The sequence below is a fragment of the Juglans microcarpa x Juglans regia genome, chromosome 5D (assembly GCF_004785595.1).
Source record: "Juglans microcarpa x Juglans regia isolate MS1-56 chromosome 5D, Jm3101_v1.0, whole genome shotgun sequence".
Classification (NCBI taxonomy): domain Eukaryota; kingdom Viridiplantae; phylum Streptophyta; class Magnoliopsida; order Fagales; family Juglandaceae; genus Juglans; species Juglans microcarpa x Juglans regia.
The window spans coordinates 9,184,083-9,208,536 of NC_054602.1; the positions used below are offsets into that span (position 1 = coordinate 9,184,083).

General features: G+C 34.1%; 2 protein-coding genes and 1 pseudogene across 2 annotated transcripts; 2 read left to right on the forward strand and 1 right to left on the reverse strand.

Annotated features, from left to right (window-relative positions):
* The first annotated feature begins 10,135 nt into the window (after positions 1–10,135).
* On the forward strand, positions 10,136–11,061 carry LOC121265647. Its single transcript, XM_041169337.1, has 2 exons — positions 10,136–10,307; positions 11,056–11,061. The coding sequence occupies exons 1-2, from the start codon at positions 10,164–10,166 to the stop codon at positions 11,059–11,061; spliced, it is 150 nt and encodes a 49-aa protein (XP_041025271.1). The 5' UTR covers positions 10,136–10,163.
* Positions 11,062–14,025: 2,964 nt separating this feature from the next.
* On the forward strand, positions 14,026–15,766 carry LOC121264272 (1-aminocyclopropane-1-carboxylate oxidase). The gene is made up of 4 exons (XM_041167389.1): positions 14,026–14,227; positions 14,421–14,647; positions 14,790–15,123; positions 15,220–15,766. Exons 1-4 carry the CDS (start codon positions 14,123–14,125, stop codon positions 15,508–15,510), a joined length of 957 nt encoding a protein of 318 aa, XP_041023323.1. The 5' UTR covers positions 14,026–14,122; the 3' UTR covers positions 15,511–15,766.
* A 2,571-nt stretch (positions 15,767–18,337) lies between these two features.
* On the reverse strand, positions 18,338–21,179 carry LOC121264274 (annotated as a pseudogene).
* Between the last annotated feature and the right edge of the window lie 3,275 nt (positions 21,180–24,454).

Here is a 24,454-nt window from a genome sequence, read left to right on the forward strand (position 1 = left end):
TATATATATACACATACACAAGAAATGTGGGTGCTCTCCTCAGATCACGTGGGGACACATGACGCTGTCCATATCGTGGATGGGTGCATGGCCAAGATGAGGCCATGTGTCGAGTCCGCAAGGAAAACAAGCCAAGCAAGAGCAAAGTAAGGTGGGGACATAGAGTTTTGGTTCTTGTAATGAAATTATGGATGTGGGAATTGGGAATCGGCACGTTATTTTCATCCAAACAAACTCCTAGACTCTTCTTAGTTCTAATAAAATTATATTTTCTAAACTTTCTAATGGTGAGGAATGACTAATAATTTTTTTCTAAATTTTTTAGATTCTTTTAAAAAAAGAATGCGTAGTATTTACATAATTTATAATTGTATTTATTATTATTCTTTAATTTCAGATTATCCGTATATTTTAAAATAAAAAATATTTTGTAAGGTTCCTTTTACAATAAAGGTGGTTTTTAATGGAAACGTTTGAAGTGTAAATTGCTTGCATTAAGAGCCTTTTATTGGGGTCCAATTTTCACTGGACAAGTTGGCTATGAAGTCATATTTAATAGCTCTTTATTATGAAAGTTTGATATTTCTAAATGGAGTTTTTCATCCAACTACTTGTACAAAGTTGGTTCAAACCATCCGTTAAACACTTAAGTTGTTGACATGTTGTATACTGAAGAAAATACGTCAAGAGAACATCCACTAGGCGAGGATGGGATGCGGGATCGATATAGCCACCCCGCCCAGACGGAGACAAGTTCAGGGGTGGCTACCCGCTCTTGTCCCTCACTTGGCCAAGTTGGTAGTTTTTCATCCCGCATACTCCCCAGTCCTATCAACTCGACTGGTGGGTGGGTGGGTGGCTTAATCCGCAGTCTGGATCCCATCGTATCACAATAAAAAAACAAAACCACGAATACCATATCACACCCAACAAGGCAAAAACAATATATAGCAACCGTATGCATTCAGACTCGACTATGGACCAAATTTGTGCATAGAGATCCGAAGTCGTAGGTCTCCATGTGCTGATCTTGTAGTTGTGTGTACATGCAGATTCACAGCCGTGGGCCTCCATGCACAAAAAACCTATTTACACGATCCTAATTTGCACAAAATAGCGAAGACATCAACACCGTGATTTTGGAAATTAGTCATTGATTTATAAATATCAATTCTTTCTATACATTTATTTGTTTCCATTCTTAGCTCAGCTCCATGAATCTAGTAAGTTTTGAGAAATAAAATGCTTCAGTTTATAATCTTTAACAAAACCATTAGTTGTGAAAAAAATAGGTGGAAGAGATGTGGAGGAGGAGGTCACGAAGAAAAAGATGGGGAGAAGAAGAGGAAATAAAAAGAACAGAAGGGAAGGGACTTTTGAAGGGGGTGCCCCTATATTAAGTAAGAAATGATGTTATAGTCGTGAGTATATAAATATCGTATAATTATTTAAAAATAAATAAATAAATATAGGACATATATAAAAAAAAATTTTAACTTTTTAATAATAGATTTTATTTTTTTTAAAACGATTATATAACATTTACGTATTTTAAGACTATAGATAACATTAATGTTGTTATTGGTATGCAGGTGATCCAAGATTATCGCCCATCCCTTTAGTTTTGACAAATATTTTGGGTCTCAAAAATGGGTCCTAAATAACTTTTTTATTTATTTAGTGATTAAAAAAATATTTTTAAATGATGTTGTAAATTTTTTATTTTTTTAAAAAATATTTATGATAATTAAAAAAATACATAAAATAAATAAGTAAAATATACTATTCGAATCCTTATTCGAGATCCATTTTCGATGAACGTAGCAATGCTCTTTACTTTTTGTTCTTAGAGCATTGGTATTGGCTTCATCAAAAGTCTAGTTAAATATAAAATTTGATGAATTTCATCAAAATAGGGCTGTATTGGATTAGTCAAAGATATAAGTGTGAAACTTTGAGCAACAGTAAATAGATAGGTTTCTTCAAATTTAAAAGGTTACTATTCACTTATCAAATCTATTTTTTATTCATTTTTAATCTCTAAAAATCTTTTTTATTCACGTTTAATCTCTAACCGTCTTGTAATAATAATGTAACAATCAAATTAAATTATTAATTAATATATGATTAATGTAATTGTAAAATATGAAAAAAATAAAAATATTTTTATTAAAAAAATAATATTATATTATTATTTTGATGAATTTAATAGTTAATTTAATGTCGAGTTATAGTTATAAAAATTTTAAATTTATAGAAATCATATATTTTTTATCAAATTTTAGACAATGTCATTATACAGTTATACTCACCCGTCCGCCCACTAATACTTTGGCGCGTAGCTTACCCAGTACCCAATGGAAGTTGATAGATGTGTCGGGCGGTCGGGTACGGGGCCTGCCACCACCCCCAATTACCAATGGAAGTAGTGTTTCTCATAGAATAATAACTCTTGCTATCTATCGGTACCGACACTTGAAAAATAAAAAAAAATCTGTCGGTAAAAGCCATAGAAAGTTTGGATAGATTATTTTATTTTTTACTTTTATATATTTTTTTCAAAAAATATATTAATTTAATAATAATCACTTATCATTAGTAAAAAAAAAACATATATCGGTCCAGGCCAGTTTTTCAGTTCCCAAACATTTTCCTTGAATAATTCCGTCCACAAATAGAAGAGTCCCACTCCCCATGGGCGTTTCAAATCCCCTTTTTTTTTTATATAAAAACTAAAAGAGATCGGAAGAATGAGATGGAGCGTTGGGGTGTGGGCCTAAATCACATTTGTCAATCCACTATTAAAGTTGATATTGGCCCAAACTCTCATTTTTTAACATTTAGGCCCAAGCCAAGAGCATTAAGCTTTGAATCGTCAAAGCAGATTTCAAACGGGCTTAACATATCCTCTACGTAGACCCATATATTGAAGTTCAGCCTGGGCCAATCACTAAAGAATTGGGCTAAGAATTGGATGGATATTTTATTTTCGGCCTAGAAGAAGACCTTGATGGTTTGTCTTACCAATTTAACTGGCCAGGCCTCATTCAGATTTGGTATGGGCCCTTTTATGTGGTGGTATAAGCTTTGATCTTTTCTTTTTTCCCTTTCTTGTCATTAGGAGTGGGCCCGCACCCTGCTGCCCCACCTTGTTCGCCCTGCCTCAGTATGGCAGGGCGGTCAACCCCACTCCGCCCATGCGGGGGGCTGGCATCCCACCCCCTTACATTTATATATATATATATATATATATATATATATATATATATTATATAAAAACATAAATATATATTAATATTTTACAAATTGTGTATATATAAATATATATTACAATTTGTTAGATTTGTTCACAAAATATGTATTGGTAAATTTAAAAACTACATAGTTTAAAAGTTAATGCACTACAATTTACACAAAATATATACTAGCAAATTTAAAAATTACATTTTTTTAAATTATAGTCATATTTATAAAATTTCAATTTATAATTTAAGTCTAAAAATATATTTTTAATTACTTTTACACTTATAAATAATTTTTAAATCAAGTAAAACGTAGTATTTTTTTACATAGATAGAGGCGAGGTGGATTGAGAATCTGCCCCGCACCCCTCCCCCGCATCCCTCCCCCGCATCATAGCTAAGGTGAAGTTGATATGCCTTAAAAATAAAAAGTTTATAGAATGGTAATTATTAGTTGGCATCATAGTTCGGTCAAGTAATATTTTTATCTTATCATAAAATTTCATATCAATTAAAATTAATGTTTACATAAGTAATTTTACTTAAATAGAAAATTCTGATAAAATGATAGTACTATGTCACCCATGTGCGAGAGAGTCTAATAATTTTTCTCAATGAGTCGTGAAAAAATATGTCCATACATGTTTGGTGCTCTTTTTTTTTTTTTTTTTTCTTTTTTTGTTGTATTACTCAATCATACATTTATGTGGGTTTATTTGGGACAAATCTCTTCATACCCTCATCATTTGAAGGAAAAAAAACAACTATTTGCTAGCCTGCCAACTTCATAAAGTTGATGCAAACCTCTCAGAAAATAACTCTCTCTCGCTCTCTCTCTCTCTCTCTCTCTCTCTCTCATAGGTGATTTGTTTATTTCATCATTAAGAATGGAAATCTTGGAGTGTCATTAATTAACTAATAATGAGGATGTGCATGTGTGGGTGAGAAGTGGGCATCATGGATAAGCACGATCGAGCTTGATCTGCCAAAAGGTAGCTGCTTGTGATCAATGTGGGCATAATTGAAATGGAGGGATCGAGGGTGAACCATATGATATTCGTGAGTGATGAGTTTGAAATGGATGTTTTATTGCTACGTGCAACGTATCAGGCACTGTCATGGAAGGAAAAAGCTCGTTTGTGGAGGATGAGATCGATAATGGAGGGTTGCTCCATTTGCATCAAAATTCAACTTTATCAAAGCCTCTTTCGCTCCTACTTCCCCCAATTATATATATGTGGTCTCACAAAAAATAGTTTTCTTTTTAAAAAAGTACACTGCCACTCCTCTTTCTCATGGCTACCTTTTTTAATCTTTGCATTTTTCAGGTTATGCTAATTAATGCAGTTTAAGGTATAAAAAGGGTGCAGATTTGCTTACTGGATTTAGAAATTTTTCCCTTTTTTAGGTACTTTTGGGAACCACTGCTGGCAGAGTTGAACTCATTATCATTGATAATGACTATTATCATCCCAAATGCTGTAATCCTGAGTCATTAGAAATGAGACATGAAGATAGCGTAATGTTAAGTATAAATTTTAAATAGATAAATTTTATGTAAATTTATAAAAATGAATTTCACTAAAAAAATAAAGATTTTTTTACACTTTATTTTGCAAAAAGTCGGTAGGAAACTTGTCTATTTAAAAAATTATTTTTCTAAATTTTAATCCCATGAATTTAATAATCTAATAGTACTGCTCAACCTCTGAAATCAAGTACCTTTTTTGTAAGAATGGGTACAAACATTATATAATATTGCCCATTGGCCTCCAATCCAGTCGTCACAACTCACAAGACCCTGTGCACTGTGCAGTACGCAGTAGTCAGTACCGTCCTCGATCTGGAGGATCAGAAAATCTAGTCACAAGAGGCAAGAGCTTTATATGTGTATATTAATTAATTTGCATGATTGCATAGTTACAAGCTTGATGTTCAGTCTCCCATAGCACGCACGTTGGATGGACCCACATACGATTTATCCAATGGGTTTTGTCGTTCATCATTCTTATACACCGGATATTACATTTTTTTTATTTTATTTTTCTTAAATTTATTGAATTATACTATTTATTATTCATATATCATATATTTAATAGAAGAAAAAATAAAAATAAATAAAAAAATCTCAATCCCCATTCAGCTGATCGTTCTTTGCATGTTTAGACCATTGACTTGTGGCTGGAGGAATCAGTGAGGTGTGGGCCTTGTACATTATACATAGATATTCGGAGCACTGTATCCATAAAATATGTTGGCACGCCGAGAGTTTGCTTTTTTCAAGGGGGCTTTTCAAAGAATCTACGGATGGATTTGGTTCGCTTTTGAAGGTGCTTATCAAGAATCTACGGATGGATTTCCTTTGAATAGTAGACTTACATCTTCGCTTCCATTTCCAAAAAAATAAAAAGTACCATCTGTTCTTTTTTCTTTTTCTTTTTATCATTGGTCGGGGTGGGGGGCATCATGTAGCCATAGATCCCAAAGATTTTAAAGACATATTATCCATAAAGACTTATGTTAGGTAGAGTTATTTTTGTATATCCTTTATACATTCTGCTTATATGATTAATTAAAATAATTGTTTTATATTTTAAAAAAAGTGATGCATTTAATCTAATTAATAGAATGCAAAATGGTAGGAATATTATGGTAAGATATATATATATATATATATATATAAAAGCACTTCTCGTTTTCCGAATGATCAATGTCACTCGTGTGTAAATTGGTGCTTAAGTCCAATAAATCCACTCTTTTTCATTTTAAAAGGAATCATATCCACCTAATCTTTTAGATCATGAAATATTCTCAATTAACTTAATCCAAAAAGAAAATCCAACGGTTGGTGCCCAAAATCGCATCCCCATGTTTTAATTAATTAGATCAATTGGAAGATTTTATAGTGAAAAAAAATATATATGATTCCATACCCTTCTGGCTTTGTACTATTATAAATCATAACTGAATCAACTAACATTGAGGTACAACTATATATATTAATATAATCATAAAGTTCTTTAATTTTTTATTCGATTTTGAAGGTAGGAAGAGCCATGATTTGGCAAATGTTTCTTTTTAATCAAGACCTTGAACTATCTATACATGATGCACTTAATATTTTAATCTAGTTAGTGTTTCCTAGCAAGTTCGTCCCTTCCACTATACTGTAAACAATCTATACAACACTTAATATGCATGTACACTTTAATGGTGGAATGGACTCGGTCAGAGCAGCCATAAGGGAGAACTTCGCTCAAGCGGGATCCACATCCTCGACAAGTACTTGCGATCACTGCATGTGAAATATATTATACTTAAGAAATGGGTGATGCTACACCACATAGGATTGGCAAAATGTTGTTTTTTTTTTTTTTTTTTTTTTTTTTTTTTGTCTAACATTTTTTTAAACACTTTAAATATTTTTAAAAAATACAAAAAAAAATCATAAATTTATTAATAAAAAAAAAAAAAACCACCCATTCGGTGAGTTTTGTCAGTGGGTTTTGTAGGTGGGAGTACTAGTACTGTTTTCCCTTAAGAAATATATATATATATATATATATATATATATATATGAGTTTCCAAAAATGTATCTTTCCGGTTAGAATAATGTTTTATCCACAAAATAATTTTATAAAAATAAATTTACAAATTGACGTGATTAATTGATATACATAAAATTATTTTTATTATAAAATAAATCTAACGTATCATATAAAATTATATTATAATATATCTAAACACCGACTAGCTATACTACGGCCAGTTGGTCCAGTTCTCCGATCCAGTTGCAATATTATTAAATTTGTGAGAAACAAATGGAATGCATGTCGTACAGCTCCTATATGCGAATGCCTATGCATCCTCTCCCATCCATCACATGAAAGCAAATTTTCAATGGTTACAGATCATAAAGATCCCACTAATCTTTTGAAAAAAAAAAAAAAATATGAGGAGAATATCGAAATGCTTCATTATTAATTTGTACATGCACGAGCCTAAATATAAGAGGCCAGTACGTATCAGAACCTCAGACGTAGTTAGTACCACGCATTATTTGAAGATATATAGGCCACAAAATGAAAGACAGAACATGAGTACTTAAAGCGAACAAATTCAAGATGAGAAATTCATATCATCTGGAACTTTATCCAAAAATAAACATTTCAAACGCCTTGTACGTGCGTCTTCCTATTGCACATGTGCTATGTTTCGCCTCAAAAAGGGAAATAAAAAACTCTGAGGATCTTTCACTTGAGCTAACCAATAATTCTTTAGAGCAGCGAGCAAATGCATGATCATGCGCACATGACAGTACATGATACACACGTGTGTGTATATATGTGTGTGTGGATTGGATCTTTTGTGCTCCATTTTAAACTTGTTTTTCTTGAATTTTAATTCCCAAGAAGTCGAGCAATAATAAATTAAACATGGAATAATATTTATATTGTACGTACGCGGTACTACGACTACTTGACCAGGAAAGCTAGCCATGCATGCACCTGATTCCGAGGGGATTGCAGTAGTATCTTACGTGGGTGGCTGCCATAGTGCCATGCATGCATGCATGTTCTCGCAGGCACAACACTTTATAGTTTTTTTTTTTTTTTTTTTCAGCTTAAAAAGATAAACATTTGTGATCAAAATAAACAACGCAGTTTGATTTGCGCCAAAAAAAAAATCTTAAAAACCAAATAACAAGTAATCAAGAGAGTAAATGCAATTTATTAAATGTGTTGGACCCGATCGACTATATATTTAAAGATGGTATCTTTGATGTTTTAGTCGCCATTTGATGAACCAGTCGACAATTAGTTGGGGTGACATTACAAGAAAATTGTTTATTTATCACCAGTTATTTTTTATGAAAATGACTATTTCTTATTAAAATAATTTTGTTTCATAATAAATAGTTATTCTCATCGTAAACATCAATCCGTCACAAATTCTCATTTTTCTTATAGTGTGAGAAATCGGTGTAACAAACAACGTTGATACATACATCACTCTTTTTCTACCAATCTAATTCTCATAGGATGTTTTGTAAGAGAAATAGGAATAAGTTCTATGTTATTAACACGAGCCTATAATTAAGTACCCACTCAAAAGTCTCAATGCGCTGACCGTTATAAAACTATTAATCTAATCCAAAAAAATATACACAAATGGTAGACCTCTTTCATGTTAGTTTTATAGATCCAAGAAAAAAATAGGAAACAAATAGTGTACTTATTGAAAAAAATGTAAGAAATCGTTAAAACCGAACGTCTAGAAACACCTTGAATGATTTGAGAACCTTCAAATGTAGTGGAGAAATAATCCAAATAAAACTACGATTCTAATCCAAATAAAACATAAAGAAATTCAAAAAAGAGAGAAGAAATTGTGTACATATTGGAAATAATTCACCTTGCAAGAATGTTTGAGAACCTTCAGATCTGGTAATTCACCTTGCAAGAACGTTTCATGGGAACCTTCGGATGTGGTGGAAATTTCCTTAAAAGTTTCAAGGGTCTTTAGAAATATGTTGTTATATATTTTCTTTTGCACCGCTTGACGTTTCGCTTCCACCTTATAATTTTCATTTTTTCACTCGGTGCCTTAATTATTAGATGGAATCACTATTTTTGCAGTTCGAACGCCATGGAAGAGAGTTGGAATTGCACCGCTTGACGTTTCTTGAATTTGAAAAAATGAAGTAATCAATTTGTACATGAACCGACACAATAAAACCAAATGAACCAAAGAATGTGATTCTTGAATTTGAAGAAAGCAGAAGCTGAAAAAATTGCCCTTAATGACAACTCAAATGTCTCAAACTCAACTTTTATATAATTAAATAGATAAGTTTAAATAATTAAATTTATTTATTCCCATCATTTCAATATGAGGTTAGAGCAAAAGTATTCCGACAACATAATATGATCTATTTGATTGACATAAAGAACATTAGACCGAAGAATTAATATAATTAAAATAGTAATATTTTCACAAATATTTCTAAGAAAAGCGTTACTTTTTAAAAAATGTTCCTTCTTTTCAACTAAAAATTGGTCTCAATCGGAAAGGCGCGCGTTGATGTTAATTAAGGATATACAATAAATGTTGTCATGATCATATAAATAATAATAAAATTCCATACTCTATAGGGTAGTGATGATATATTATCTAAAGTACTTATTTTTATTATAAAGTAGATTTAACGGATCTCATAAAATTATATAAATTTATAGATTTATTTTGTATAATTTTTTTTATATATGTAATAGTTCTCTGATAATAAAATACATTATAGTGATCGTATATACATTCAAAACTTTTTTTTTTTTTTTTTTAAGAAAATCAAAACTTAATTTGGAGTACTTGTGAGTTGTCGGTATCAACTTTCAAAACAGACGCACATTCTCGATGATCCTGACCAGTTATTGACTCGAAGCTTGCTTTTCTTGTGACGTTTCCACAGTCCCAATTGCATTAGATTCCAAGAAAATTAAAGCCAACGTACATGACTTATTTGCATATCAAAGACTACTAATTGGCACTAAAATTATGCAAATATTTTGCATGTGATTGAAGATTTTCCTTTTTCTTTGGAATGATATGCCCGAAGACCGAAAGTGGAAAGTTAATTGGAGCAGAAGCAGGATAGGGTCAAACTCTCGTCGACTCAGAACTCCGCAGCTTTCTGTCCCTCCAAAGTTAAAACAACATGCCCATTGTTTGGTTACAAGCAAAGCAGATTAATCATAAAGAATAGCTATACAACTTCTTACTATTCACACAATTTCTATACACCACTTACGTTGTCTTATTTTTTTTTCTTTTTTCCTTTAAACCTCAAAAACATGCGTGTATGAATAACCCCAATATCTCTTGGTCAAGGTTGTGGGCCGATAAGCTGTGCGAGAGAGATCAATGTCGAAGAAGAATAATCTTACCCACCGAAAAAGGCAGCATGAATTTAATCTACAAAGGGAGAAAAAAGATAAGAAAACGATGGCAAAGAAGCTCAAAGTAAAGAAGAATAAGATGAAAGTCGATAATGATGACAAGAAAAATGTGAGTTTTCATGATAAGATATATTCTTTTATAAATAAATTTATTTATTTGAAATTTGTACAAATTATTTCTCTTATCTTTTGACAATGCAAAGCTCAAACAATATAGAGCAATATACATATATATTTTACTTCCCGTTGCACATGATTAGTGTCACAATTAGTTGCTAGCTACTTCAGTGCGCATGACTTTGGAATTTTTACACAAAATGTTTTTATCTAAAAACACAAAGGAAGATCCATTAAAAAAAAAAAAAAAAATACACAAAGTAAGAGCTCATAGCTAGAGGGTAACTTGCCTTTTGCACACAATTAAATATACATTGCATATTATATATGAAAAATACTACTTTACCCACTCAATTTACCCCCTCATTTTAACATTTCATATATTTTAATTTTTTTTCTTTACTTAATAGTTAAGGGGGTAACTATTAATATATTGATATATTTTTTTATATTTTTTAAAAGTATTTTAAAAAGATAAAAAAAATATAAATAAAAAAATTGAAAAAAATAAATAGATCAATTTGACCCAGCGGTCAAATGGAGCGGTGCTTATTATATATATAACCTCCGCCCCCCAACTTTCTCCATGCGTGCCTTCATGCATGTCCAATCGTCCTCCCCACGGGTGAAAAAGAAACAGTTCCTTCTTTCTCTCAGATTTCGGCCTTTTTCCTTCCTTTTAGCTTCCCGTGTTTTGAGAAACTTTTATGGCATGCGTTGATTTTGTTTTTACTTGATAGATCTAGAAAATAATTATACTGGATATCATCATTAATAGAGAAAAACATTGCAAAAAGAAGTGTGAAAGATATGATCATCATATATCAACTATGAAATACGTGATGATGCATCTCATCTCTTTTCCACACCTCCATTCATTTCGATCTCACTTTCTTTTGGTAATTGGTTAGTACTATTTTTTTTCCCTTTTTTCCTTCTTTGGAACAGCGGATTATCGCCATTGCGTTATCTATCTATAAACGCACGACAACGTTAATGGTTGGGTGCATGTAAACTTGTAAAGCATCATTCATGCATATATGTATTTATAATATCCGGTTAAAATATATAATAGCATGCAAGAAAACTCAAAGAATACGGTTCCGTTTGGTTATACAGATAAGATGAGATGAAATAAAAGTTGAATAAAATATTATTAGAATATAAATTTTTTAACATTATTTTTTTTTTTTTTTGAGATTTGAAAAAATTAAATTGTTTATTATATTTTATGTAGAAGTTTAAAAAAATTGTAATAATTAAATCAAATAAAATGTGTAACAAAACCAGGCCTTACTCAAGCCATGGATAACAATGTTGTACACTATATACAGCTAGCACATGATCAGTATCAAATCTTCAACAGAAATCATACTGCAATATATTGAGGCATAACTCAACGTACCAAATGTTTAGTTCCATGCGGAATTTAATCCAATTATCTTATAATATTAAAAGTTCACACTCTTTGAACATCTGGATGAGAGGTCGGCGGCGGCTCCGACCTTTTTCCGGCCAAGAAATATGTAATTTTACATTAGAAATAAGTATATATACAAGATCACATGACTATATATAATGTAGTACTCTTAATTAATTAGAATATAACCCTAATAATCATAGGAAACCCATCTGTGCAAACATATATAATCTTGTCTTGTATTATGATCTATACCAACATGCACATATGCAGTTGGTATAGATAATACCAGATAGCCCATATGTACAAGCATATTAATATGGAAAGGGATAAGGTTGTCATCATGTTGATATGGACTTGGAGTTTTCTGTAACATCCCCTCGCTCCTCTTTATATAAGTTAATCTTTCGCCACAAGTAAGAGTTATCGTCGGCCTCTTCTTTAATTAATAAAAAATTATCATTTGGTTTTAATCGGCCGGTCGACATAGATCATGTCATCTTAATAAAACAAAACCCAAAGAAAACAGATCAACGGCGGGTTTACTGGAAAAAGAAGCAGCCAACAAGTGGGGTACTCGGCCATATTAGTCTGAAGAAAGAAAGGTGATGAATATATAGCTGCCACCCAAGTCGGGCCCCACCCCCACCAAAAGAGGAAGAACAAAGATCATGGCCATCATGGCAACACAGCCTCAGTGACATAAAAGAAGGTTTGGGGTCCATGCAGGGGATGTGCTCACATTCACGACTCCTGTTTCTTTACCTAAATTTGGATCTAAAATATATATATATTTATATATTTATATATATATATATATATATATATATATATAAACATGCATGTACGGGCTTCTGAGGGTTCTCTAGGGGTGCTCTCGTTTCTCTCTTTCTTTATTCCAGAATCCACTCTGCTTTTTGTTCAAACCTTACAAGTGCTTGATCGGAAAATGAAGGAACAATAATATTGTTAATTGCAATTGGCAGAGAAGGTAGTACTAGAGCCATCGACCAATAATTGCAGCTTGTCTGGTAGGATCCCAAAAAGCAGTACTGCAGTTCTGGAAGCAAAGCTGCTTTCCCAGCCCAAAGAGTTGATTCAGAAGTACCAATAATTTACTATGGATATATCAGTTGAAAGATTTGCTTAATTATTTGAGACTTAACGTACGTAAATTTGAGGTGGTGATGTTATTATTATTATTATTTTAACACAGTTTTGAGTCTAAATATTACATAAAGAAACCATTAAATGTGCTTTATAACCATGTGCTGTGCCTCTCTTTGGGCTGTTTTTGTTGTTCTATTTTTCCCCAATTTAATAGAGCTTAATTTAATTAGAGCATCAAGTAATTCTTAACCTGTATTCTCAAGACATTGGTTAATTAACAAGTAAAAATAACTTATTTATCGTTTCGAATGTAATGGCCTCATATCTCCTATAGGGAGAATAATTATTTTCATCAGCTACTAGCCTACCATTCACTGCATATATCTCACACTCTATGAAAAAATACAAAAAAAAAAAATTGTCAGGTGTGAGGTGTGTGCAATAAATAGTAGCTGATGTATAGTATAAAGTGGTGCTACTTTGCAGCCTAGAGGTGCCCACTCTTTGTGCAGCCTAGGGCAAATTGCAATACTTTTCTTTGTTTTTGTTTTTTTTTTTTTTTTTTTGCTTTTTATTTCAAACATTTCTTAAACATGTTTAAACATTTTTAAAAAATAAAATAAAAATATGCTAATAGTCACTTATTTAACTATTAAAAAAATGTAAAAAAAAGTAAATTAATTAACAGTCAAAACAAGAGAATAAATTGAAGAGATATAGTAAGATTGTTCGCATGGCAAAACCCCTATAGGAAAGGACCTCAAATATAAAACTAATGGCGAAAACCCCCTATTATTTTTTGGAATCTGAAATAGATAATTACCAAGATATGGCTATAATTAATGACAAAGTTATAACGAATCCAATCTCTCATATAATATTCTGCATTAAACTATCATCGGTTTATGATAAATGTGTTCAAGATTTTTTTTTTTGTTTCATTTCCTTTCACACCATTTTTCTTCAGATTTTTTGTTATTAAATGCCTTAGTTATTTTCTTTTAATAAAAGTTTTCGTCTTCAAAGCATTTAGTACGTACCACTTCATTAAAATTTGTGTTTTTCTCCGAGTCGGCAAATTTAAAGAAAACTTCGGAGGTCCCTACCACTTCATTAAAATGATCTTTTTCTCTTCTTTGCCACTCCTCAGGCGCCTATAAATTGCCACCCTTGGCACCCTACTTCAATACACAGCAAAAACAAGCGAGAAGTATAGTACAGCTTTAAAAAAAAAAAACACAGAGAGAGAGAGATATCAAAGAAGAAGAAAAGAGAGAATGGAGGCTTTCCCAGTTGTTGACATGGAGAAGCTTAATGGTGAAGAGAGGGCAGCAACCATGGAACTGATAAAAGATGCCTGTGAGAACTGGGGCTTCTTTGAGGTACTTGAACATGTAGTAGAAATAGTTTAATACTACTATTTGTTTACGTTCTCTTGATCAAGTCTGTTCGAAGTCTCTCCACCGCTAACAACAACAACACCATCGTCATATTTACCCATTAAAAAATGAAGTTTACTCGAAGCAATTGTGTTTTGGAACCTTTCCTAACTTCTGTATTTGTTATTCTTTGAAGTTGACGAATCATGGGATTTCCCATGATTTGATGGACGCCGTGGAGAAGCTGACAAAGGAGCATTACAGAAAGTGTATGGAGCAAAGGTTCAAGGAAACGGTGGCAAGTCAGGGTCTGGAGGCTGCTCAGTCCGAAATCAATGATAGAGACTGGGAAAGCACCTTCTTTCTTCGCCATCTTCCTGTCTCCAACATGTCAGAAATCCCAGATCTTGATGAAGATTATAGGTTTCTACTGCAGCTTAATTTCTCTCGAAGTAGCTGTGTCGCAGCAGATGGCATCTTAAGGGCCACCGTTGTACCGATATATAAATCATGTTAATTAATTTATTGCGTTTTTTTTTTTTTTTTTTTCTGTGATCAATTTCAGGAAGGCAATGAAGGAATTTGTAGCGGATTTAGAGAAACTAGCCGAGCAACTCTTGGACCTGCTGTGTGAGAATCTTGGCCTGGAGAAAGGATACCTCAAAAAGGCTTTCTACGGGTCAAAGGGCCCAACTTTTGGCACAAAGGTCAGCAATTACCCTCCTTGCCCCAAACCAGAGTTGATTAAAGGTCTCCGGGCGCACACTGATGCCGGCGGCATCATCCTTCTCTTCCAAGATGACAAGGTCAGTGGCCTCCAGCTTCTAAAGGATGGCAAATGGGTAGATGTTCCCCCAATGCGCCACTCGATTGTGATCAACATTGGCGATCAACTTGAGGTATACCTACTTTTAAAAGCCATTTTCATCCACAATTTCGTACATGTTCTGTTATCCTAAGTTTTTTTTTTCCCCCTTATATGTCCATTTGTATAGGTCATTACCAATGGAAAATACAAGAGTGTGATGCACCGAGTAGTTACTCAACCGGACGGCAATAGAATGTCCATAGCATCATTCTACAACCCGGGCAGTGATGCCGTCATCTATCCGGCACCAGCATTGGTGGAGAAAGAAGCCGAGAAAGGCCAAGTTTACCCAAAGTTTGTGTTCGAAGACTACATGAAGCTCTATGCTGGCCTCAAGTTCCAGGCCAAGGAGCCAAGGTTCGAAGCCTTCAAGGCCATGGAATCCACTGTTAATTTAGATCCCATTGCCATTGTCTGAGCTCCTCGTGACAGAATGGAAATTGGGTTGATGTGTGCTTCTGTGTATAAGCATAATAATCTGTAGAGATGAGTCTTGCAGTTTCTTTTGTTTTGAGTGAATTCTAATTAAGGTTGCTGTTTAGGTGTGCTTTGCCTAGCGCGGGACTGTTATAGTTGAGGCATAATGCTTCGCCCAGTAGCTCTTTCATGAGATGTATGTCCTTGTGCTGTTGATTAGGTGTACTGTTTAGAAAGTGACTTATCTTATCCCGTTTTAACTGGGAATTGTCTAAAGACTCTGTTTGGCGTTTTATGCTTCAGAACATGTTTTAGGAAATCCAAATCAGAATCAATGCGTTACAAAAAGAAACGAGTAAATTAAAGACTTTAAAAGGAGACCATCTATAAATTTAATAAATAAATAAAGGGTAGAAATGCTTCCGAGCTTGAATCTGAGCCAGCAAGCAGCAGTACGGGCTAAGAATATGACTATATTAATGAAATATAATTTTCATGCATAGAGTTTACAAAAGCTTGATATTTCTTGTAAAAGATGCTATATAATACACCCCCCATTTCACCCATTATACCACGAGCAGTGAATCACAGCTCATTTACAATTCTTAATAAAATAGTATTTTTTAAAAATTTAGACTCATCAAGTCAAACTTAAAATTTTAAAAATATATTATTTTAATCCATAGTTGTATAAAAAATGTTAACAAGTTGATTGTCTATCATTTTTGTTATACTACTATAATATGATATTATCTCTTAAATTTTTCATTTCAAAATATAAGAGTTGGAATAAAATTACTTTGCCTCTTCACTTTGACCGCTCCATTTGACCGCTGGTCAAATTTTTTTTTTTTTTTTTACTTAGTGATTAAGGAAGTGATTTTAAGTGTATTGATATATATATATTTTTTTAAAAATATATATTTAAATGTATTAAAAAAATGTAAAAAAAAAAACCATTGGGCGGTACGCTGAGCGGTAAGAGTGGGGTGGTATAGTAGACCCACTCTAAGAGTTAATCCAATGATCGGCGTGTATTTTGATATATTACTATTATTAAAATGAGATGAGACGAGAAATGTAGCCTATGATATAATGATCAATGCACTCCTTTATTAAGAAAGAGTTCTCTTTGATGTGCCCGGTAAATGTGCTTCTTCCCTTGTTAGATTCAGAAAGTGGAGCACAAATAAAAAATACACGTCCAAACTCAGGAATGATTCAGTCTCCATGTCCATAAAAAACAATGTTACTGGAGATCACACACAAAGTAGGTGTGAATTTTATTCATACCAATAAAGTCATTGGTTACAGCCTTTCCCACTGATACGAGGGAACCGGATTTTTGCAAGGCTCAAGCTATTGGATAGTGAGGATACAAAAAGCAATTATCCCATTCTTAATTCAAGTATTAAACTTGGTCCTTTCCAGAAATCCTTAAAATAACAAGACTATCCTCCTCGGTATCTGAAAGGAAAATAATTATAATAATAATAAGGTAAAATCATCTTGCATCAGCCTTGATTAAGAACAACTTGGATACCCGACAGCATAAAGAAAGAATTCACAGGGACTTCGTGACAGTAGGGGTGAGAGTGGGTGACAATAGACAAAGCACAAGCAAATGAAGTTGGTGATTGGAAAGTAAAAAGTTGGGTGAATAGAGTAAAAAGGGCTAAACACGATTGAAAAGAATGCCACTGGATCAGGTGAATTGAAGAACAACTTCCTGCCGCTTTCTTCCATCTCGGACAATACTCAAGTAGTTCAGTTAATGGATGGTCCTAAAGACCGATGAAAAGATAAATCCATCGGAAACCAATCTATGAGTTAGAAAAAGGCAAGAGTACTAGATTTGTCATCATGATAAGCACAGACCACTAAGAACATCAATGAGGAGTGAAAAGTCACAAGGCACTGAAGAATGTCATTTTAAGAACATCCCATCCTCAATGCCTCAAGTAAGTGGAATGACATATACTTTATGAATAGAATTTAGCCCAGCCATGATTGATTGTATCTATTGATCTTAAGAGTCACAATCTATCATGAACATATTCGCATAGTTAAACATTTTAAACAAGTAGCCGAAAATAATAAAATACTTCGACCAGTAACATAGCAAAACAGTGAGATCCAGAGGTTCTTTTTTGACCTAAACATTTGGGAACTTCATCTAGGTTCGATGCACAATCGACCCAGATCTGTGGATATGTCAGAACCCTTAAAATCTGAATCGACATAAGACGCATACGGCATTCATTCATACCAACAGTCTCTTCTTAAGTATTATAAGTCCCTTTCGTAGATTACGTCTCTTTGGCATTATAAGCCCCTTAGATTATGTATAATCGTAGTATATTATTCATTATTTTGCTTCACAACTTTTCTAAGCTGGAACCTGCCATTTCGTAGACTATTATTGCCACGACAAATTCTATATATTAACCACTATTCACTTTCACACCTCACACTTGTAATTTTTTTTTTTCATAAGGTGTGGAGGTGTTTTTCATAAGATATAGGGTGTGGAATAATGAATAATAACTGTAACATAGAATTTTTCTATTGCCATTTGATCCAAAATAAGAAAATTAACGCTGTTTTTTTTTTTTTTTTTGCCTCTTTTTCTTAGTGACAAAACATTGTTGAAAACCCCTTTTTTCTGCTTGGGGAGCGACTGGGCCAGGGCAAGGGGGTTGCATAATTTCTCTATGCATTTAAAAGACACATCTCGAGTGCTATACAACCTTAATGAGTCCAAACAATAACGCAGACAAAATGTGCACTTCAGAAAGATCAAAATCAGACCATAAGCAAATCAATAGTTTATTGAAACTCGTCAGTTTTCTAACAATGTTTCGAAAATGTCACCTTGAAAATTACCGGGAAGAGCTGAAAGTACAAAATCTTTTGAGTAAATATTATCTGTTGGCACCCGACTTTTCATCACCAAATGAAAAATTCTAGAGTTCCACCACTTCGATGACAAAACATATTTCCTTTCTCCGGTTCATGCTCATTACTGATCGACAAAATGAGAAGGTAGCTCCAAACAGGTAGATACTATCACTCCATATCAATTGCCTGATACTTGATCAACTATACCATTTTTAGCATCCCTAGCCACATCAGCATCCGACTTTGGATCCTTTTTTGCAGCTCCTTCCACTGCATCTCCATTAGAGCAGTGATTCTTCAGAACCGTTGAAATGTCAGCCTTAGAAGCTCCAGCAAGTTTAAAGCGCTCAACAGCAGCATCCAGGTTTTTCTTCCAACCATCCAATCCCAAATTGCACTCAACTTGGGATCGCTCAAAAAGAATGTTACCCGAGAAGAGATGTATCTATGATCTCATGACGGCAGCTTGTTCTGCTGCTTCATCTGCTGAAATTTCAACCTGATTGCCAAGGCTAGAGGGCTCACCTTCAGCATTACTTGTTTGTTTCTTCCTTCTTTTCAATAACTCTTCCTTCTTGCTAGCACTTGGGTCTTTTAGCTCATTTGCCCTCTGCTCCTCAAGCTTCTCCCACATCTCAGTTGCAGCCTTCATCTTTTCTTCCGCACTCTTAAAAAGTTTTAGAGTTTCAGCAGAATCCCAGCTTGGGAGATCAATCTTCTTAGCAAGTGCAAAAGACCAATGAAGTTTGGCCATTTCAAATTGCTGTTGCCCCAGAGCCAGCAACCCCTCATAGAAGTCTGGTTTGATTAGGAGTGCTTCCTCATACTTCTCTCGGGCCAGAGAATATCTTTCCTTAACCCAGTCATAAGCAACTTGAAGATGTGCTGCCACTAGATCCTTTCCAGCAGATTCATCTAATGGAATGCATTTCCTTGCTGCACACATATGAACATTTCCCCAGTTGAAGAAAACCAAAGCAGCCACCTCCTGGAACTTAGCTGCAGCTTTGTCAAAAAGACCTTGGGCTTCTTCACTTGTCACTGTCTCCTCGAGTGCCTCAGAACAAAGCTCCATCTGAAGCTCATGCAAGTCAATGTGAGCATCTGGGTCAATACCAATATGAGTGCGGAAAAGCTGAGCAAATTCAAACAACCAATCATCCATCTCAACCTCCTTGCACTCGGGATCTTCTGCTCCCGGTTTTTCCTTCTGAGCTTCTTTGCCTGTCTTATCAATTGTCACATCAGCAGGTTCCAAAACAGATTCACCAAGTGAGGAATTATAGCCACTTTCATCTCCCTTGTTCCCCTCAGCCTCCATATCCTTGTCCTCCTCTTCTTCCAATAAAGGTGGCTCCTGCTCAGGACTCACCTCCACTATATGCAATCTCAACATCCCAATTGAGTCTATCTTATCTGTTTCCAGATCGTTTGGTATGAGGCTATCCACATAGGACTCTGCCAATCTGAGTTCCCCTGAACAGGTTATGGTCACCAAATCACCCTCATTATCCTTATATTTGATCAAAACTGACTTTGATGGTGGAAACCTTTTGCTCACAATCTCCCTTAACACTCTGAAACTGCATTTTACTGGCATCTGGGCAAGCCTTATGTCATGATCATAAACAAACTTCAATGGCCTCCATTGGATTGCAGCCTCTGGAGCCTGACCATGCAATGACACTGATGAAGAAGATGACTGTTCCTTCTGGTTATCCTTGCTTGGATTAGCAGGTTTTGAAGAACCACTTGAAGGCTTCAATGCAAGTTTTGCTTTATACTCGGACCATTTTCAGTGGGTAAAACAGCTTGGGGCCTCTCTTGCTTATTATTAGGCGACATAACTGATCCACCTACTGTACTAGTTGCCTTCTTAGAAACCGTCCGGGCAAGCAGACACGACCCTATTCCTGCAATCAGGGCACCGCAAACTGCAGAAGCCCCCAGGGCAGCAGGGGATGGACGGCTCTGGAGGTCCTGCTGGGCCTCCTGGCGAGGACCCAATGGCAAATGCTGCCCTCAACCTCCAGGCAATTTCCAAAGCATCCCCATGGTTCGGGTCAGCCCCAACAACACCTGCACATCCTGCATCGCCATTTCGTACTTCCCAATTGCCTCGAACGCCCAAGCCCTCCTAAGGATAGCCCTGATGAACTGAGGCTGGATCTGAAGCGCCATAGTACACTCAGCAATCACAGTTTCGTAGTCTATGGGCTTCATTTGCATCAAACAAGCCGCTCTATTGCTATGAACACGGCTTGGTCTAGGTGGGTTTTTGGAGTAAGTCTAAGAGCATTATCATGCTGCTCGAGAGCACCCGCATAGTCCTTAATTTGAAACCTTTTGTTCACTTCTTCTTTGAGCTCATGGGCTCTTTTTAAAAAGACTGAAGAGTCCAAATCAACACCACCATTAGCACTTGGAGTAGAATTATCCCCTGAGACTTGGTTTGCACCACCCTTCTTCTTCCTACCCCCTGACTTCCCCATATAAATTATAAATCTCTCTCTCTCTCTCTAACCAGTAAGTATAAGTATCTAAAAAAATATAAGGCAGCAATCTTGTATTATTTTCAACAATAATTTCTGTTGAATGAATGGAGAGAAAAAAGTACACTTACAAATACCAACGAGAAACTCAAATTTAGCAGCTTTCTGTGAAGATTTTGTTTGCGTGATTGGCCTTTGGATTCCCAAAAAAAGCCCCAGCAGATGGGTTGGGAAGAAGATAGACCAAGGAGCTGAGTGTAAATGGGAGATGTAGGGGTTTTTGGCCTTTCCATACTTTAAAAAAATGATAAAAAAATAACAAACTTAAATGAACTGAACTGAGTAATAAATGGATAGTAATAGGATATTAATAAAATAGTAACCTTATTACTATTCTCTAGAAAAACACATGAGGTGAAACGATGGTAGTATCAGAACTTCCTTGGATTTTGATAATCTGAGCTGGAACCTACTTATTCTTAATCATCCACAACCGTCCGATGTGTCGAACGTGGTTTCATCAGCAATGATTTCACGTTCAAACCCTTTTTGTTACCGTATCACATTAAGCAGAGGACACTGGATTCAAATAAATCTCTGTGCTTCAAGCTGACGCGTGGCAGATAAAACATTTTTGAAAAATGAAAAATTTACCATATGAGGCTGAGCGGACTATCACCCAAAGATATCTGCTATAATAAAGGGTTTATATAAAAATAAATTTAATAAGTATTCATGAAATTTGTTAGATTTATTTTATAATAAAAATAATTTTATAATCTAATGTAGATGAATGAGTTTTGATATTATCATTCCATACACAATATTTATTTTTATATTTTATATTTATTTTTCTCTTAAATTAATTAAGTTGGCGTGTGATGTGGATTATGAGTAGAATGTTTCTACTTGAATTTGTTTTGTTGTTCCTCAGCCTAGTCATTGGAATTAATAACGGTGAGCACCAACTATTTTTTGGTAATTAATTTAACTTCTATTAATTCTTTTATTTTATTTTTCCCTATTATTATTTTTTGGTGGAATTGGAGATACGGAAATTCAATGTTTGAAATCGAGAGGATGATAAATAATATTGGAATGCGAAATTATTGAGTAAAATATTTTATTTTAAATGTACTCTCATTGACTGACAGTATCACTTCATCAAAAATAATAAGTATTTTGTGTTTGAATTTCAACTTTATTTAAATGTTTTTTTTATATTTAAAATAGAGTTATAAAATAGATTGGAAAGTAATTATAAAAATATAATTATTTAAAAAAGAATATGGTAATAACCCTATTTGGAATATATGCAAGTATTATATACTATATAGAGTTTTTAGAAGTGTATTGTTTGGAATAGCACCTAGAAGAACATGCACACTGCAGAAAACAGAGGAAATACTAGCCATACAGAGCCAAGACTCTTTAAAATTGAGTCCACTTTCATGCTCTCTACCTCTTCTCGAAGTTCTTATAATTTCTTCATACTTCTGATTTTTTTTTTTTTTGAAAAGTAAACCTCAGTTCTCATTCATATCATTTACATAGTCACCCATTACAATATTTCTCCCGTTGTAATGTATTAAAAAACTCTATAGGGCCTTCTTCAATTCAAACCCTTTCTATAGAAAAATTTAAAGCTAATCTAGCAAGCTTATGATCAACGTTATTGGCCTTCCTATGTACAAACCTCACCTTCCAATCCATTCTGATTTTTAGTAGACCTCTCACCGCATTTACCACGTTTCCATAATCTGTAAAGAGAGATTCACTACTATTGGCAGCCTTGACTATAACTTGTGAGTCCCCTTCTAGTACAATCTTTGAGAAACCAAGTTCACCAAAAAGCAAAACAGCCCTTCTCAGTGCTAAAGCTTCCCCAACCGAAGGATCTTGCAAGCAGTCCACCACAGAACACAAGGAAGCTAGAACCTCCCCTTCATCATCCCTTAAAACCACCCCAATACCCACTTTCTTAAGAGAAGCATTCACATATGCATCCCAATTAGCCTTAACTCAAGAGGCATCAGGTTTTTCCCATTTATCTTCCCTACTGCAACTGATCCTAGACCCCTGCAAACACTGCCTTTGCTCTTGTGCAGCAGCATATTGTGTAGCACTCCACAGCAGACCTCATCACCCCTTTAGGATCAAGGAACTTTTTATCAAAGATCCAGTAGTTCCTCCTCAGCCACAGTTTCCTCATAATACATGCTACGAGTTCCACATCCTTCTATTTTCAACTTCAAAATAATTTTCCTCCACAACTCCACGGAACAGTTTCCTCCACAACTTCATGCTCCTGATTTAAGATAAAATAATATGCATAAAGCCTTTTAAAAATTCAAGTACAAACCAAAAGGTTATGGTCAGAGTTGGTATTGAGACATGGAAGTGAAGGAAAGGTTGGCCACTCTGTATAAAAGTAAGCACTTAAAATTTTAGGACAAACTCTTAAGAGTTCAGCAATTTTCTTCTTCTCTCAAGCTAGTTAATATTTAGGGTTAGAGTTCCAAAGGGTTTCATGATTTCTTTTAAGGCTTCGTTTGGTTCTCCAACTCAACTTAGTAAAATTCATTTTCAAACCTCCTCTACCATCCAAACAGCCACTTAAATTGCATCCGAAAAGAACTTGAGTGAGTCTACACTGTTTGATGTAACCGCCCTAACCAATGGCAGAAATTATGTAGTGGGCACATGATGCCTACAAACCGATGGTTGGGAAAAATAGAAAGTAATGTTTTGTCCATTTTGTCCTGAGTTAATTTGACGTGGATGGCTGCAAGTGCAGCTTGAAGCAATTTTTTTGCCATTTGACGCCGACAATATTTTTGATATGTCAGATAAATAGTTGAATGTAATGATGACAACAATTTATTTTACAATTTTATATAAATATATCATCTTAACATCGAAATATATATACTTAAATTCATTTCAAATAGACTCCACAAAACTCATTCAACTATCTAAACTCACTATTATTAATAAAAAATTAATTTAACTCAACATCTAAACACAGGCTAAATGTTTTGAAATCAAAGCCTTTTTCTGTATAAGAGAATGAGAGATGGCGTCTACACTGAGAAGAATATCCAAGTACAGCAAAATCGAATGAATATGTAATGTTTGGCCTTGAAAATAAAATGAATATAGAAAAAAGGAGACATTTTTTTCCTCTCTTTATATATTTGGGCCATGAAAATTGGTTAGCAGGAAAAATCATATCCATATCCAGAAAGCTCTATGACAACCAAATAGGGGTCCCAGTTTATTCTATTGAGAATTTTACAAGAACAGTTTCAATGTAATACCGTATAATATTATCTTTTTAGTTAAGTTCATTTGCACACTCATTTATTTATTCATCAAACACAAATACAGAAGTCTACCACATCAATTAATATAAAATAAAATATATATATATTTAAAATTTTAATACTTTCTATAATTATAATTAATCTCACAAATACACTGATGTTTCAAAACATGTCTCATTTTTCTTTAAATAATTGATGTGACGCTAACAATATTAACATCGGTATG

What these genes read in the sequence shown, in the direction of transcription:
- LOC121265647 (XM_041169337.1), top strand. Translation starts at nt 10,164, where the DNA reads ATGTCGAAGAAGAATAATCTTACCCACCGAAAAAGGCAGCATGAATTT.
- LOC121264272 (XM_041167389.1), top strand. Translation starts at nt 14,123, where the DNA reads ATGGAGGCTTTCCCAGTTGTTGACATGGAGAAGCTTAATGGTGAAGAG. An exon ending in AGAACTGGGGCTTCTTTGAG is followed by an intron (nt 14,228 to 14,420) that starts GTACTTGAACAT and finishes TATTCTTTGAAG; the next exon opens with TTGACGAATCATGGGATTTC. An exon ending in ACATTGGCGATCAACTTGAG is followed by an intron (nt 15,124 to 15,219) that starts GTATACCTACTT and finishes CCATTTGTATAG; the next exon opens with GTCATTACCAATGGAAAATA.